The following is an 18587-nucleotide window of genomic DNA, read 5'->3' on the forward strand; positions in this document are numbered from 1 at the left end:
AGAGGCACAATCCATGTGCTCATTTTACTTCGGCTTAATTAGCTGAAGAAGGAGTGAACTAGGTATGATCAGATCTGTTTCTCATACTTGCGGAGTAATGGCTATCAGAGTACTCAATGATTCTGTTTAATATAATACATAGGTGACCAATTTTCAAAGATGATGAGAATACAATATGCTTTCTGTAGAGTGTACTTCAGTACATCATGGAACAAGTTTAATCTTTTTGACAAGATGAATTTGAAGGCAGTTTAGCCATTTTTATTACGTAGGATCTTCAGGGTCGGGGTCCACCATAAGCACACAGGCAGTGCAGGCTAACTGATGATCGAAGGTTGCAGAGCCTTTTATTGAGGTGCAATAAATGCATTAAGAAGAGCTACGGAATGGTTGTTTTTACATTAACAGCATTTTCCTTGACACAGTATATATCCATATCAGGTGCTGTCCATTCAGTAATTATCTTATCAACATTAGAATCACGTCTTTCATTTAGAATGATATGTGTGTGCATAAACATGTAATCACATGATGGCAAGTGTCAGCTTGTGGTTTTGATGCGTGTAAGCACAGAGCTTGCCTCACTGCTGCTGTCATGACCTGGTTTATGCTCTACTGCTCACGCATACTGTGCCAGCAAGGCTGTATGGACTCTGGTCCCCCTGCCCATGGAATGTTCTTCATAAGTATCATGAGGGCGCCATACTCTCTGTCCTCAACTGAGTGGGGACCCACAGTACATAAATTGCTCCTTTGCTCATCTATCTCTGTCTAGTACCATTGCCTTGTGGTATCAGGTCAATGTTTTCAGTTGCCTGTGTTTTTGCCTCAATGGGTATCAAAGAGATTTCTGACTCTGGCTAATTAGAACTAAACTATTGCCTAAACTTAGGACTCCCAGTGTTGCCTGAGAGTAAATAGGTACACACTCAGGGGTCCCATCCATCTTCCCACCTTCTTCACCTCCATTTCCAAAGCATGCGTTGGCTCAATTCACATGCTTCCTAAATATCTCTGGAACCCACTCTGTCGTTTCTTCCCTACCTACAGGGCTCCTAGCGAGGTCACACGTGTCTCCTACCCTCATCCCTTCTTCTGCTCTCAGCAGGTTTTGTTTTTTCATGTCAGTGTGAGGGCATCTTTGCTGCGCTGCTGCCCGCTCTCTGGTTGCTCAGTGACTGCCTGTTCTGGTCTGCCTGCCCAGCCATCTCGCTCTGCCCTGCCCTGCCTTTTGCTTTGCACTCACACTAGACCTCACTGAGTTGCTGCCTAACAGGTGTATGCACAGCGCTTTCTCCTTCGAATGTGGTCACACTGCTCACAGTTGCTGCCTAACTTCGTCAGACATCTCTGTTGTAGACCCTGCAGATATGTCAGTGAATGTGACAGCAAAGCATCGGCTCTCACAGAGCTTGACCTGAAGTGATTTTCATTGACACCCATGCATCCTTCACATCATAGGTCAGACACCATCTCCATGACCCCTTGGCTTCAGATGTCCTCACGTCACCCTATTGTGTAGTGTGTAGTGTACTCCAGAGACTTAGGCATGGTCTTCCTTGCACTGGATTTTGTTTAGCTTGTACATGTCTTTTCTTACAAAAGAGTCATTGTATTTGTGCCAGTTTAACAGGTGCCTAACACAGTGCCTGGCACATACTTTTTGGGGGAAAATGGCCAAACCCTCCCATGAACCTCATTAGGTAATATCTAAATGGCATTTTTGCATTTTGCAATGCCTTTGAGGTTTCCATATTCTTAAGTGGGAAATCACTTATTACAGACCTTTTTTATTTAAATCTGATAATTTAAGAAAAAGAATGTTATTCAAAACTGACTGCTCATGCCAGCTCAGCGTGGCAGACTGTCTGTAGTCTCCACCAGGAGGAAGAGAACGGGGTCTTGAGGTCAAACTCGCTCCCAGGACCAGCTGACTAATATCTAGAATCTCCAACAGTCTACAGAGTACCCTGAGCACTGGCGTATACGGGAAAAAGGTTTGAACCCCCTGTCCTCTGTGGTCCTGTAGCTTCCTTCCAGGTAGGCAGCCGCCACCTACCCTCTGTAGCTATGGAGATTTTAGCAACAAGATAAATGTTGTGTACTGTGCCATGTTCTCATCTCACTAATAACCAACTTACTTTATTGACAGCCAGAGGAGGTGAAAAGGAAAAGAATTTTGACTTGTTTTGCTGGCTGAAATAGCCGAGCACATTTTCACTTGACTGTGTCTGGACCGTTGGCTTAGAAAGCTTATGTACAAATCAACAAGCAAACGAAGCTCGGTGAGCACTGCCACGATGCTCCTTCAGGCAGCGCTTCCTAGATGTGTGTCACGTGACATAGTTGATCTTTCTTGCACCTCTTGAAAGGCCCTGGGCATTATCCAATCTTCTTTTTCAGTTTGACCTCTCTTTTCCATTTTCTAACCCCTTTACTTTTAAATTAAGTAATGCTCTAATTGTGAGTGTAATTGCTTCTGCGATAAGAGGATTATTGAAGGATTTAAAGGACCGATATTGAAAGGTCTCACAGCTTTGTTTGCTGCAAATACGGTCTGTAATAAGTGACTTCCCACTTAAGAACATGGAAACCTCAAAGGTATTTGTCATCTTTTACAACCAATCAAATAACATTTTGACATGCAAGGAAATGAGCCGTCTAATTATTTTGCCAATATCAGCTCTTACCATTTTGTGATTTACACTGAGGTCAGGAGTTTACTAGCCAAAGCCAGTAAAACAAACCACAACTCAGGTAAGGTCGCTGTAATGATGTTTTTGCTGCTGTTTTTCTAAGGGAGTTTCTCTCTTGGTGCTGGTGTCTGAATTTGTCTTTCTCTTTTCTGTCTCATTCCTGCTCTTCCTTTGGAGAAGAAGGGGTACACACCGAGGAGCTGGACAGTGAACTAGGTAATGCCTTCCCACCCGCCTAATCCCTTCTCTGCCTTGGGTTTGCCTTTCTCCAGTCAGTCTTCAGCCTGTCTTGCTTTAAGGTAGCATGCCTGATGACAGGAATCAGGCAGAGCTGTATGTACACTACAGAGAACCCGTGGGGACAGATTGAGAAGAGTAAATTACCAGTGAGTGGTCCTTCAATTTAGAATTGGGGGAGAAAATGAAGGGACACTTGCCTAGACCCTTGAACTTTCATGTAATCTGTCTTTGCTTCATTGCTTTATGTGTGTATGTGCAGAGTTGTTTGTATGATTAATGTAAACAGGCCTAGTAAAACAAAAACTCAGGAGGCAAATATGATGATCTGTGTGCTACGTGGAATAAAATAATTCCAGAGAGGAGCTGCATGGTTGATGAGTCTAACGGTGGTGTTGTGTTTACGTCACGGGCTGTGTGCTGCTGACCGTGACTCGGGCAGCAGGTGCAGTGTTCGGTGACATTTTCTGTATTGAGCGTGTATCAGTGTGAACCAGCTCTTGACCACCTTGGCTGTTCTAGTGTAGGAGTCATTTGCACGTGTCTGTAATGCTGTTTCTTTCCTTTGCTGTATTCACCGTGAGATTTGAACACTTCTGAAGTTTGCTGCAGTCCACCTGAAGCTTCCCTGAAGAACAGATGGAAAAGCACAAGCATTTTCAGTAAATTGCAGGGAAAGCCATGTCTGATTGAAAAGTCGTCCATACTTGCCTGTTTCCCTGTGTGTGGACTCTCCCAAGATGACTGCGTCTGCTTGCATCTTATGATTGTCTTAACTCCTCACAATGTGGATGTATTTTAGAGTGGTTACTGTTACTGCTCTCATTTGCTTTTGGCTTTTCTACACACACACACACACACACACACACACACACACAAAATATTGGTTCACTACAGCTGTACTATAGTATTTGGCCTTACTTTTTTTCATCATTTGGAAGATTCTCTCTTATAACAAGCATCCTCATTCAAGTGAAGCAGGGGAAAGGTGTGTTCAGAGATGTTTGTTAACCAGGCAGAGTTCACAGAGCAACATTGCTAACGTGGACCCTAAGTTCCAGTTCAACATCCGAGCTATGCCTGAAGGATCTCAGCTCTCTCAAATCCCCATAGCATCTGTCATAGGCATAGGCAGTGTGTCTTCATGAATGTTTGCTTAAAACATAATGCAATCAGTTTCTCTGTTAAATATTTTCTGACCTTTTTTCAGTTTTCCAAAACTAAATGGCAAATTCTGGGACAAACAGCTTCCTTTTTTTAAATTGATGACCTATTTCTATTTTAAGCATTGGGAGACTAATTCATGTTATTAAGCTAATTACCACATTGGAAGTGAGAAATCTGTCTTTTCATTTCAAAATAAGTTTTAGCTTTAAAAATTTCAGAAATTTTATAGCATTGGTTCATCTGTTGCAGAATTGTTTAATTTGTGTATGTGTGTTTGTATACATGCTAATATATAAAATGCTTACCAATTGAGCTATCACACAAAGTCCCCCACCCCCTACTCAGAAATACCAACTGATGGCATCCTCAACTCCAGAATGTCAAGTTGTTGGTAGTACAGAGGTTCAGGGCAGGGGCAGTTTTGTGTGTCCTCTTTGTACTTCCACCAAAGCACAGGTAATTGCTCATCCACTTCCTTCTGTGTTCCTGGTATGTAACCTGCCCACAGGCAAACAGTAGTGGTTATGTTCGTGTTTGCCAAATTAAGAAAATCAAGTACCTATTTCTACCATTTTATTTGAAGATAATCAGGTCAGTTATTTTAAGTTTTAGGTTTTGATAGGAGATCTGGTTCAGTTAATCATAGCACTCCTTCCCTCTCACGTCGTCTTCTGCCTCATGACTGTGCATCGATTTGCATTTTAGCCTTCCCTGCTTCGTTTTCATTTAAATAGCAATTTCTAGCTTGGTAAGGGTAAACTGGTTTCCAGGCATTTGAAGTTCATCATTCCACATTATATCAATACTTGCAAGTTGGACCCATCTTTTATCATGCTACTAATGTCTCCTAAACTCAAGAGACATCTTAAAACCTGCAAAGTGTCTTTTACAAAAGAGAGTAAGGGGGAGGAAAGAAAAAAGGAAGGAAAGAGAGAGGAGAGGCCTATCTTTTTGTTTCCAGATATAACCTCTGTAGCAAATGCCATAAAAATCAGTGTCTCTGGATGTGCAGCCAAATCTGAACAGAATTTGAACATTGGGGAACAAGCTTGCATGTGTCTGTGTGCACATGCACACCTCCATCACACTCTGACTGATTGTTGGTAACATGTAACAATCCTCTGCTGACAAAACTGTCAACATTTGAAAATCCCCACAATATATCATAATTAAAATGTTTTGTAGACAAAACAAACAAAAATGTATTGAAAATTTCAAGAGAAAAAACACAAGTCATATATAAGTGAAAATCCTCAAAAGAACAACCCATTTCACAATGGAAACTTTGAAAGCCAGAAGAGTCTGGAGCAATGCATTTCAAGTCCTGAAAGGCTATGGTTGCTGGCCTATAATAACATACCCAGCAAAACTACTCACTTCAACTGAAATTGCAAGAAAATTTTTCTAAGATATAGACAGTTTTTTTTAAAAAAGCTTACAACCAACAAATCAAGCCTAAAGAAAATACAGGAAGCAGTGTTTTCAGTTGAACAAAGGAATGAACATAGCAGAGACACTGTGAGACAACATAGAAAGCCATGATTATTAAAACACTGAGAATACAATACCACCAAAAGTCAGCAGTAAGACAACTGCAGTTAACATACATTTCAATTGATGGCTTTACATATCAGTGGCCTCCGATCTCCAATCAAAAGACAAAAACTAAATGGAGAGAGTAAGACACTGTCTGTTCTCTTCAAGGAACACATCTTAGCTTTAAAGATAAACACCACCTTAGAGTACGACGGACCAAAGTAATCAAACGGGACCAGAAAACAATCAGTTGTTATTCTAATATTTGACTCTATAGACTACAATCTTGAAAGGAGAACTAATCAAAAGAATAGAGACACTTCATCCTAACCAAGGTAACAGTTAACAAAGAAAACATTACAATTCTAAAGATGTATGCACCAAATTCATACACCAAATTTTATTTTTAAAATGTTTTACTTGATTTAAAGACACAGATTAACATCTGTCTTGCAATAGTAGGTGATTTCAATACCCCAGTTTCTACACTAGATGGGTCACTCAGACATACATACATACATACATACACACACACACACACACACACACACACACACACACACACACATGCATACATATATACACACAACATAATATACATCAGAATTTATTGATAGCACACGTCAAATGGACTTAATGGTTTTCTACAGAATATTCTTCTTAAACACCAATGTCTTCTTAATACACGTTATTCAGTAACTCACGGAAGAGTTACAAAAACATTTTCTAAGACATACCATATCCTGAGACACTAAACATCTTTCTAAATCAAAAAGATTGAAATCAGTCCATACATTCTATGTGATCACAAGGCAATGGCAATAAAATTTAAAAATGGACAGTAGTCTCTAGTAAGTACACAAACCCATGGAGATTCAACAATTCATTTTTGAAACATGACTGTATCAAAGAAGAAATAAAGAAAAAAAAATTCTTCAACTAAGAGAAAATGAAAACACAACCAAACGTCTGGGACACATTGAAAGCAGTACTAGTGGTAAAGTTAGCTCCTCATGCCTGCATTAAAGAAAAGAAGAGCATAGATAAATGGCTTAGACAAGCAATTCAGAAAAATTTGAAAACACAGAAGCAACCAAAGTTCAAACCCAATCAGCATCAACAAACAATAATAAAAGCAAACATTAATGAAATTGGAACAGTACAAAGAATCAGTATATGGAAGAGCTGGGTCTTTGAGAAGATAAAACAAAATTGATTGACAAGTGGCCAAAGTAACCAGAAGAAAAAGAGAGGAACCAAGTTAACAGATTCAGAAGCAAGCAGGAAAAACATTACAACAGACACAAAAGAAATCCACAATATTTATAAGGGAACATTCAAAAAAAATTTGTATTCTGTTAAGCTGGAAAACCTTAAAAAAAAAGGATAAATTTCTAGATTCAGCCAAATCACCAAAATTAAACCAGGAAGACGTGAGTAAACTAAATAAAACTTTAACTAATGAGGAGCTTGTGATAGTAATTATATATATATATATATATATATATATATATATATATATATATATATATATATATATATATATATGCATGCGTGTGTGTGTGTGTGTGTGTGTGTGTGTGTGTGTGTATAGGGCCAGGTGGATTCACAGCATTCTACCACCCATTCAAAGATCTACAGTCACTCTTCCTTAGTCAGGTAAAGACAACAACAACAAAGAAAATTATAGGCCAATATCTCTGAACATAGATATGTTCAATAAACTACTTGCAAAAAAATGCAGGGAGAGGTAAACATACACAATTCAAAAAAAAATGTGATAAACTACAAAAGTCATGTGATCATACTAATGGATGCAGAGAAAGCCTTTAACAAAATCCAGCATCTATCATGCTAAAAATTCTACAGAATGTGAGATGAAAAGGAACTTACCTCAAAATAATAATGGCTGTTTATGAAAAACCCACTTCCAGCATCATTCTAATCTGAAAAGAGCTTGAAATAGTTCCACTGAGCTCAGGAAAGGAACAAAACATTTAGTAGCTGGAGTCATAAGAAAAGAAGAGGGAATTAAAGGCATGCACATAGGTAAAGAAGAAGTCAACGTACCCCTGTTTGCAGACAGTGTAACACCATGCATTAGGACCCCCCGAATTTGCCAGAAAAATTCTAGAAATGTGAAATGAGCAATGTGACAGGCTATAGAATCAATTTACACAAATCAAATCATCACCAACACACATGCAGAGAATGAGATCATTGGCGTACTCTCATTCACAATAACCTCAAAGAAAAGGAAATATCTCAGGATAAGCCCGATCATGGAAGAAAAGGGCCTCCTCAACACTGAAAAGTTTAAACCTCTAGTTAAAGATACTAGAAAATGGATAGTCCATGCTCATGAATTGGTAGATTTAATATTGTGAAAATAACTTTTACCAAAAGCTGTTTTCAGGTTCAATACAATCAAAATGAAAATCTTCATCTCATTATTCACAGACATAGAAACCAAAAAAAAAAAAAAAAAAAAAAAACTTTTTAGACATTTTTAAAATTTTTATTTTATGTATATGAGTACACTGTAGCTGTTTTCAGACACACCAGAAGAGGGCATCAGATCTCACTACAGATGGTTATAAGCCACCTTGTGGTTGCTGGGAATTGAACTCAGGACCTCTGGAAGAGCATTTATTGCTCTTGACCATTGAGCCATCTCTCCAACCCCAACAAAAATTTTAAAATTCATATGGAAACAAAACAGACCTCAGATAGCCGACATAATCCTGAACAATGCTAGAAGATTAGCATAGCACATCAGAAGATATACTCCAGCACCATGGTACTAGCACAAAAGTAGACATGTAGCCCAAATGAAGAAAATCGAAGACCCAGGCATGCGTACACATAACTTCAGCCACTTAGTAATTGACAAAGATACCTACAACCTTAGCTGAAGAAAAGAAAATATTTCCATCAAATGCTACAAGAAAAACTGTGTGTGCATACTCAGAAGGATGGAAATAGACGTGTACCTATTTTCTTGCAAAGAAACAAACTCAAAATAGATCAAAACCTAAACATGAAACCCGAAAGGCTGACACTGGTAGTGGGAATATAGGCAGCTCCCCATATGATGCAGCTGTGAAGGGCTTTCTGAATAGGACTCCATCTGCCCCAGAAAGCCAACCATTGACAAGTGGTACTTCATAAAACTAAAATGTTTTACACAGCTAACGAAACAATCAGCTGTGTGAAGAAGAAAACCACAGAAAGGAAGAGAATGTTTGCTAGATACATATCTGAGAGACAATATCCAGACTATATGAAGAACTAAAAAGACAAATGGGCCATTCAAAAATAAGGTCCAGGACTAAAGAGACAGATGTCAAAAGAAGAAGGGGGGTAAAGGCCAAGATATATCTCCAAAATGTTCATCGTACCTAACAAATGGAAATTCAAATTGATACAGCTTTGACCTGTCATCTGACCCCTGTCAAAATGGCAACTGTTCACCAAAGAACTAACAAGAAATGCTGGAGGGCTTCAGGGGAAAAAAGAATCCTTATTCACTGTTGGTGTGAATAGCCACTATGGAAACCAGTGCAGAGAATTCCCAAAAAGTTAAAAACACATCTACCTTATGACCTACCTATACCATTCTTTGGCATACGCCCAAAGGCCTCATGGCATCTTAATCCACAGATACTGGCACAGCCATATTCATTGCTATTTATCATAATAAGTAAAAATTGGAAACCACCTAGATGCCCTATGAATTAATAATAAAAGTGTAGTGTAAAGACACTATGATATACTATTCAGAATCAGTGGTAAAGTCAGATCATGAACTCTGCAGGTAAATGGGCAAAACTAGTAAGGATCACATTGTGTGAGGTAACCTAGACCCAGAAAATCAAATGTTATGTGTGCTCTCTCTCTCTCATTAGAGCTCCTTGCTCCAAATCCTCATTCCTCATCAAAGAAACTAATTGTTGTAACAGATGGAGACATTTACAAAAAATTCACAACCAATCAAAACGTTCATTGTTGGCCCTAGTCCCAATAGACACATCTGTAAATCAAATCCTGTACCTAAGGCTCAGGGAACATTGTGGAAGAGGGGCAGAAAGATTCTAAGAGCCAGAGGGTCAAGAATCCTATGAGACTGTGCTTCCTAGAAGTGTCAGAAGCTACACCCATTGAAGTCTCACCATAGTGAGCTGCCTAAAGATGAGCTGAACAAGGAAAACAGTCATTCTGACCCATGAGGCCTCAGCTCTATACAAACTACTATAGGGAACTAAGGAATGCTTTTAGTGGGAGAAATACTCTTCCTTGGGGAAAAACACACCAATTGGTTACTTACTGCCAACTGGCTAGCCCTGGAAACATGCATACAAATAACACTGTACAGATTGAACAGTTTATATTTAGGGACATGCATGAATATACATATACATATGTACATATAACAATAATAAAAACAGAGGCTGTGGATTTGAAAGAACAAAGGGGTGTGTAGGAGTGTTTAGAGGGAAGCAAGGGATAGGGGAAATGGTGTGGTTGTATTGTCATCTCAAAGTTAAATTAAGTAATAACTATATGATTCTTTGAATTGAAAACTAAAGCTGGTTCAAAGCAAGCAATGTCTCTAGTATTGTGGTATTCAGCTCACGCTCTCTGACTACTGATTTCTAGGAATAATGAGTCACTGTGGAGGACAGCATTACCCAGGCTTGCCTTACCTACACACATCCAAGAGCTTTAAAAATCCAGTTGAGTAATTGTTGCCCTGCATGAAAGGACTGCTTGGTGACACAGACACAGGCTTGGTGCCTCCTTCTGCAAGAACAACACTTCGGTGCAGCAGGACTTTTTTTTAATAGATCCGCCTAACAGAACTCAGGAACCTAGTTAATAGATGAGTTTCTGACGTTGGTGTGAGACCTTAGCAGGTGGAATTCACTATTTGCCTGGTGCCATTCTGCCCCCTCGTTTGAGAGATGCACGTAGGGAGGTATGTGGATGCATGCTAGCAGTCCCAGGGCTCCAGCAGTGAAGACCAGAGCACATGTGAGACCAGCCTGGCCTACGGTGAAGCCTGCTCTGTATGCCACCCACTAAGACGCACAAAAGAATATTTGCACACAGCCATGAACTGCCTTCCACAAGGAAAGTTCTGCAAAGACAAACTGGTGCACATGTAAGAATGAAGTGACATTCGCTCCGTAATGTCTTAATTAGGAACAAGGACCAAATAAGATGCAAGTTTAATTTTTTTCTCAAGGAAAGCAAAGTAAGACCACTGAGTTGAAAATGAAGAGTAATTTTTATGTGTTCTTTCATATATGTCAAGATAGTCTGGAAACATATTGAGGAAACTATACACATTCAAGGATAGAACTGGGTATTCAAGGAAGTTTGAAATATTTCTATTAAAATCTAATTCGGTGCGTGGCTAATGATGAAGGCAGCTGGGACTGCGTTTTATTGTTTATTTTGCTTAAGTAAAATAGCAGAGTCATTTTTCATGTTGAAAGTACACAGAACAAAGTAAGATAATTCAGCACGCTTCTTTTTGTTACAATACACAGTTTTAATTGTGTTCAAGATACCTGGATGCATCTCTTTCCGTTGACTGACTCAGTTGCTGAGCTCCCGAATCAGCTGGTCTTGTGTTCATGTTCTCTTGTTTTTCAGAGCTGCCTGCTGGCTGGGAAAAGATTGAAGACCCTGTCTACGGTGTCTACTATGTAGAGTAAGTGCCCGCAGATAATCCACATACAGCTTTTGCACGCCTGGGGCATTGTGTGCATTATACAAAACACATCTTAGTATTGTTACCAGGTTCAAAATGATATTCTTAATAATTTGATAATGAATATGAAAAATTTAGTGAATAAGTAAATATTCATGGAACCTGATGAAACTCAGAAAGAAAGTCAGTACACGTAGCCTTTGCTAGCTTCCGAATCACAAGACCCAGCGTGCAGAACATGTGGCCAGTGTGCATGACAGTGAGAGGAGAGCCCGTTAAAGTCAACAGAAAGTCTGCGCTTTTGCAGAGCAGCCTGGGCGGCTTACTCACTCTTATGCCTAGGTCTGAACCGCACAGTAGTTACTTAGTCACTCTGCCATTCTTAAATAAATCTTAATAATTTGTGAAATTTTGCCAACAGAAGGAAGGAAACGGGTGAGTGGGATGAGATGCAGGGCCTGTTCTTTGTCTCTCCTGGCCTCTCCCAGGATTCTCAACCCTTAGTGTGATCACTTTATTCTAGCACTGGACATGTACTAAAACCATTGATTAGCAAGATGCTAAAAGAAAATTTTAAAAATAACCAAGAGGAAGAATACTGAAAACACCGCCAGTATCTGAGGAAAAGGAGAGATAACTGAAACAGTTGCTTTGAACAAGGCAAACACGTGTGAATTGTGTATCTTCATTATCCTTCCTACCACAGTGAAGATAAAAGGCCTCCTTTCTCTTTCTCGTGTTGCTGGCGATAAAAGTCACTTGTCTCGTGCCCCTATAATAGGAGCATATTATGTAAAAATGCCAGGCCGCAGTAAGATGACCTCTCTTACTGTAAAGCAGTTACAGGAGCTCAGCATTGCGAGTGCCCTTGACCAGAACAAGTCCTGACTTCCCTCTACAGAACAGGGAGAAATTTCAGCGGATACAAGCAAAGTCGTTTCTATCGACCCTCATAAAGTACATTTCCTTTGTGAGCTCTGAAGAACTTTTATACTGATGAACAGAGAGGTTTCTGCCAGACAAGGCCAGGCTTGCATTGGAACTTAGCTAGCTTATGCATTTAGTAAGAAAGGATGCAGCTGGGTACCACTGAGCGGAGGAAAAACCAGGTCCGGAAGTGGGAAGACCTGACTTACTAGGTCTACTTCTGTGTTTTTCTCATGCCTGATCCACTTTAGTGGTAGTCAATTTCTTTCTTTTTTCTTTTTTCTTTTTTCTTTTTTTTAATTGGAAATTCTCTGCATTTAACATTTCAAATGCTTTTCCTTTCCCACATTCCTGTCCCCCCTCTCCCAACCACCCTCTCTCACCTTAGTGCCTTGGCATTCCCCTACAGGGAAAACAAGCCTTCACTGACCAATGACCTCTCTTCCCATTGATTTCAGAAAATGCTATCCTCTGCTACATATGCACCCAGGGCCATGGGTCTCTCTTTGTGAACTCATTGGTTGGTCTTTTAGTCCCTGAGAGCTGTGGTGGGTTTGGTTAATTGTCTAAAGGAACCAAGAGGCCAATATCCTTTTAATAAGAATTAAAGATATTCTGTCCACCCTAGTTGATAAACCCTTCTTTAAAAAACAAAAGTCTGAGTTTTAAAAGTGATACTTAATGTTTTAAATAATAACATAGTAGGTGTGCCCCCAGACTTCTAATAAACTGTTGATTTGGTTTAAGGCATGTGTATATATACATATATGTATTTGTGAAACCATCCATATATACATGTGTTTATACTTAGCATAAATACAAAATAAATAAGGCCATCACACAAAAACACCCATGTGGATGATGGGTGTGTGTGTGTGTGTGTGTGTGTGTGTGTGTGTGCGCGCACGCGCGCATGTGCTTGCCCTGGTCTTATTAGTGACAGAGTCATCTAAAATGTCTGGATCTTTGTCACTTTAAACACATTGAATTCACTTACATTGGCTATCTTTGGTGTATCATTGGCTATAGGCCATAAATTTGGTCTTTCCTCTTGGTCACTGGGGTAACATAGTTGACAGATGTTAGTGGAGTCCTTTTGACTTTATTCTTAGGCTTCTACATACCTTGCTGTACAAAGCCATTCAAAAGTTTTGCCATTGTAAACCACAGATAATATCACAGCTCCAGTTAAATCTTAATTCTTAGTAATTTAGAGTGTACTTCTTGGGGGAATTTAAGTACCTCTTCTCTCACATGACATACAGGTAGTCACTGGCTAAAATCCTCTCATTTAAAAGCAGCTATACCTGAGTGAGCATGGTAGTTAATAATGTCAGACCAGGGCTGGAGAGATAGCTCAGTGGTTAAGAACACTGGCTGCTCTTCTAAAGGTCCTGAGTTCAATTCCCAGCAACCTTACACATTGGCTCACAACCATCTGTAATGGGATCTGATGCCTCTTCTAGTTTATCTCAAGACAGCTACTTATATACATAAAATAAATACAGATATCTTTTTTTAAAGTGTCAGACCAAGGGAACGACCCAGAGGTGTACTTTCCTTCCCTCCATGAGATGCCATTGTGTCCCACTTATGTGGTTTATGTACTCAAGGTCAGTTGTTGGTTGAAAAAACATTGCATGGAAACTTTAGAGATAAAATTTAAGTTTCAAGTTGGGTGTTGCTTATGGCATAGTGAGGTCTTTTTCGTTGCTGCTCCGAGAAAATTCGGCCCCAAAGCCCCATCTCATTCAGCACATCTACCCTTTATGCATTGCCTGTCTATCAGTCACTTGGTGGCCATCTCAGTTACAAGGTCAGCTGTCACAGTGTCATACACTGTTCAAGTGTCCCTTATCTAACTTCATGATAGACCCAGAGCACAAAGGACATTCCCTGTAAACGGGGACTTTCTGCTATGTGAGTAAGAATGCCACTTGCCTTGGGACATTTGCTAGGAATTTCTAATAAGATCCATTCCAGCCCACACCTAGGCCTTACTGCACATACACAGCCATAATGGGAACTGCGTTTATGTCTTCCTGTCTGCATATCCACAGCAGACCCTCTGCTGTGCTCCATTCCAGTGAATCAACGTTCTCGGCATTTTGCTGCTAGAATGAGTATTTCCTCCCTGAAAACTGCTTTCCTTTCTTCCCAGCCACATCAACAGGAAGACGCAATATGAAAACCCAGTCCTAGAAGCCAAAAGGAAGAAACAGCTTGAACAGCAGCAGCAGCAGCAGCAGCAGCAGCCTCAGCCACCGCAGCCAGAAGGTTGGCTTCTTTGCTGGAGGCATTTCTCTAAGCTGGGGATGTGGGGCAAAGCCTAGGCACTGACACCCCCGTGTGGTCAGAGCTGGCCTCAGTGATAGACTTTCTCCTCCTCTAGCCACCCCGCCCCCAACAGCACACCCCAGCACACTGCGGAAGGGGGCGCCCCTGCATAACACTCAGACCCCTGCCTTGCTTTAGATGGAATTTAACCTGCAGAGGGTGAGGGAATTTGGGCCCCTGCAGCATTTGCATGGTGATCCCGGGATAACATTTAAGCAGTTTCTGGGCACTAGGCTCCTTTTTCGAATTAGAAACCCTGCACAGAAGGATCTGAGCTCATAGTCCTGAGTGCCTCTGGGAAGTTACAAATTTATATATTTTTTTAATTGAACTTTATTTTATTTTATTATTTTTTTAAACTTTATTTTAAAAAACAAAGATAAAAGAAAAAATTTTAAACATTTTTGCATAAATGCATACAAATACATTTTTGTCAGTGCTTGGCTTTTTTTTTTTTTTTTTTTTTTTTCTTTTTTTTAAGGTTTGATACTCTGCATTAAGGTCTTACTATTTACAATGAGCAAAAAGTACATGTAAAACAGGATGTAACCCGGAATTAGTCAACGTTTTCTTGGTGTGTAAGGATTGAGCATAATGTTTTTTGTTTTCTTTTCTTTTCTTTTTTTCTTGAACTTCACAACAAATTTATATTCTTGATAGAAATAAAAATAACTCAGGAAGAGGGGGGAGCATTAAATCTTCCAGGGCTTGCCCCATCCCGTTCTCAGGGCCTCACTGTGCACAATTTTTCTGGTAAATAAAAATCACAAATATCAAAAACAAGAATAATTTTCTGCATAAATATATTTCATTTGAGCTACATTTTTTTTATTTCTTGAGCTTGCTTGAAGGTTTATGAGTTGACTCATAATTTTAATGGCTAAAAGATGTGTTATTCAATGAATATTTCTAATATGTAACCATCCATCTATTAATACTTAGGATTTTCCTAATTTTTCCTTATAATTTTTAATGATAGGCTTTATACCATCTAAATATAATATCAGTTACGTGAATATGAACTATAACACTTTTGTTCCCATAGCATTATATATATTATATAATATATATTTAACCTATTTATATATTACATATTTTAAATGTGTATGGCGTTGGAAATTGTACTCAGGACCGCAGCACACCAAATATCTACTGAGCTCTTTTTTTCTTTTTTTTAAGATTTATTTATCTATTATATATAAGTACACTGTAGCTGTCTTCAGACACACCAGAAGAGGGCATCAGATCTCATTACAGATGAGATGTGGTTTCTAGGATTTAAACTCAGGACCTCTGGAAGAGCAGTCAGTGCTCTTAACCACTGAGCCATCTCTCCAACCCCCTACTGAGCTCTTGAATGTAACCAAATATAGACCTTAGACTATAGGAGTAGCCAAATGTTTCTATAAATGTCCACATCACAAACATTTTAGCATTAATGATACATAGTTCTTGTAACCACTACTCACCTGTGTAGTATAAAAATAGATACAGATAATATATAAATATAGGCAATTCTGTGTGTCAATAAAACTTTATTCATGAACATTAATTTGAATCTCATTATTTTCATTTAATAAAAAATATTCAATTTTAACTTTTTAAAAATGTGAAAAGCCAGCATGGTTTACATAGTAAGTTCCAGGACAATAGAAGCTACACAGAGAAACTCTGGCTCAAAAAAAAAAATCCAAATAAAGAAGTAGGTAAATAAATGAATGAATGAAAAGTGTTATGCTTTGTACTTATACAAAAGCAGCCATTGAGCCCAGTTTAGCTGGTAAACCATGTTTTACTACCTGCTGCTCCTACTTGTCAGCTAAAAAGTTCTCTGCCTTCATTTCCTTTTTAATTTAAAGATAACTTTTAAAGGTATTTTTAAAGATAGTAGTCCCAGCAAATGTGGTCTAAGCTGTGGGTACATACAGCTGGGTATAAAGGTGAGGGGAGGTGTGTTTCAATGTTTTAAAGGTCGCTCACTGCAGGCCCTGCTGGGATCTGGCCGTGGCTTCCCTTTGGGTTTCAGAGACAACAGAAGTTAGTGCCTGAGTAAAATAGTGGCATGTATCTTCATCTAACTCACCGTGTAAGACAGGTAGGCTCAGCAGACCAACCCACCCACCCCTATAAAGTTGAATTTTTCCAGCTGTGCCGTATTTCTTTAAAATGAGAGAGAGAGATCTCTCCGAACTGAACAGGTCAGTTGGCTGCTTCCTTTGTTCATAGACCGTCTTAGTTAGGGTTTCCAGTGTTACGAACAGACACCGTGAGCAAGGCAGTTCTTATAAAAGACAGTATTTCATTGGGGCTGGCTTACAGTTTTAGAGGTTTAATCCATTATCATCATGGCAGGAAGCATAGCAGCTTCCAGGCAGACATGGTACTAAAGAAATAGCTGAAAGTTCTATATCTTGATTTGAAAGCACCCAAGAGAAGACTGGCATCCTCGGTTGGCTAGAAGGAAGTTCTCTTTACCCACCCCCATAATGACACACTTCCTCCAACAAGGCCACACCTCTTAATAGTCCCACTTCCTGGGCCAAACATATCCAAACCACCACAGCACCTACTATTGGTTCTTTGGTCTGACTATCTCCAAGAGGGTAAGTAGCTTGGCTGTTCAGAGACAAGTCAGGAAACTGCTTCTTTTCTTTCTTCTAGAGTGGACAGAAGATCACGCATCTGTTGTGCCTCCTGCTGCTCCTTCCCATCCCCTGAGCAATCCGGAGCCAGCCAGGGAAGCTCCACTTCAGGGTAATGTGGGCTTTTGATTGCATCATAGTTTTAGCTCTAGGGTATCACTGTTAATTTGGCCCGGGAACCAAATTCAAGTTGTCAGACTTGGCATGAAGCACCAAGGTATCTTGCTATTTCTAAAGTCTCATTTAAAAAAACGAAGACTTATAACTCATAAGTCTCAACACTGTTGACACTTCTGGCTAGATAATTCTTTGTAAAGAAGAATGTCTTAAGAACTTACTTATGGGATATTTATCCACATGATGTCAGGAGGATATACCCACCTCCCACTGGTAACCAATGATGATCAGAAAGGTGCCCAGACATTGTCAGATCCCCCTGAGGAGCAGAACCGTCCCACAGTTAGGAATGAGTGATTCAGAGACCACAGTATTTTTAAAAATCAGTGTCAGGTATTTTGAGATTTCAGGAATCATTCTGCTTTTGAGTAATATATATCTTAAGTGTCCCTCTCTTTTGCTGTGTTTGCATTGGTACGTCCTATAGCATTCAGATTGGTCATATATGTGTGTGTGTGTGTGTGTATATATATATATATATATATATATATATATATATATATATATATATATATATATATATATATATATATATATTCGTAAGTGTGACCCCTTAGAAAGGATTGTTCCTGATCTGTGGTCCCGAGCCTTGGTATATATAGTCAGACTTCATACTCTTCAGTGATAAAAGAGAGGTGGTGTATTTCAAGGGATGCTTGTTTGTTAGGTTTTTTTTTTTTTTTTTTTTTTTTTTTCTTTTCCAGTAAGAAAATTAAAATTGAACCTTCCATTGAATAGTACTACAAAATTACAGAACATTAGTGGAAAAGTACCTAGTGGGACATTGTCTCTGGCACTTGATGTCATTACATCATTGTCAATACCTTTGAGCACACAAATGTATTTTCCTATGATAATGGCTTTTCTAAAGATAGACTATAGCTTATAATAGGTTAATTAACACCGCCATTATCATTGTGTCCTTAGTATTTCTCAGAATACGAAATGACTTTGGCTTATGTCCTCTAGATTCACCAGTCTCATAGTGAGAGAGCTGTGCCGCGCTGTCTGTGGACCACAAGCGGTCACTCTTAGGCTCTCCCCTCTGTGTAGTTGCCTTTTCCTCCCCCTCTTTGCTGACCTCGTGATCCTTGTCAGTAGCTCTTCACCACCCTATACTTGGCATTTATGGAACTAAACGGTTGGAAT

The 18587-nt window shown here is 39.4% G+C and overlaps 1 protein-coding gene across 8 annotated transcripts in view; it reads left to right on the top strand.

The window, feature by feature from the left end:
• Positions 1-18587, top strand: part of MAGI1 (membrane associated guanylate kinase, WW and PDZ domain containing 1) — a 565599-nt gene that overhangs the window by 472418 nt on the left and 74594 nt on the right. For all 8 annotated transcript variants that reach the window (XM_080914319.1, XM_080914320.1, XM_080914322.1 and 5 more), the window contains exons 7-10: positions 2877-2912; positions 11298-11355; positions 14444-14559; positions 17281-17373. In XM_080914319.1, coding sequence (XP_080770445.1) covers positions 2877-2912; positions 11298-11355; positions 14444-14559; positions 17281-17373 — 303 coding nt within the window. The remainder of the gene's footprint in view (positions 1-2876; positions 2913-11297; positions 11356-14443; positions 14560-17280; positions 17374-18587) is intronic.

This window comes from Micromys minutus (assembly GCF_963924665.1).
Source record: "Micromys minutus genome assembly, chromosome: 3".
In the NCBI taxonomy this organism is placed as follows: Eukaryota; Metazoa; Chordata; class Mammalia; order Rodentia; family Muridae; genus Micromys; species Micromys minutus.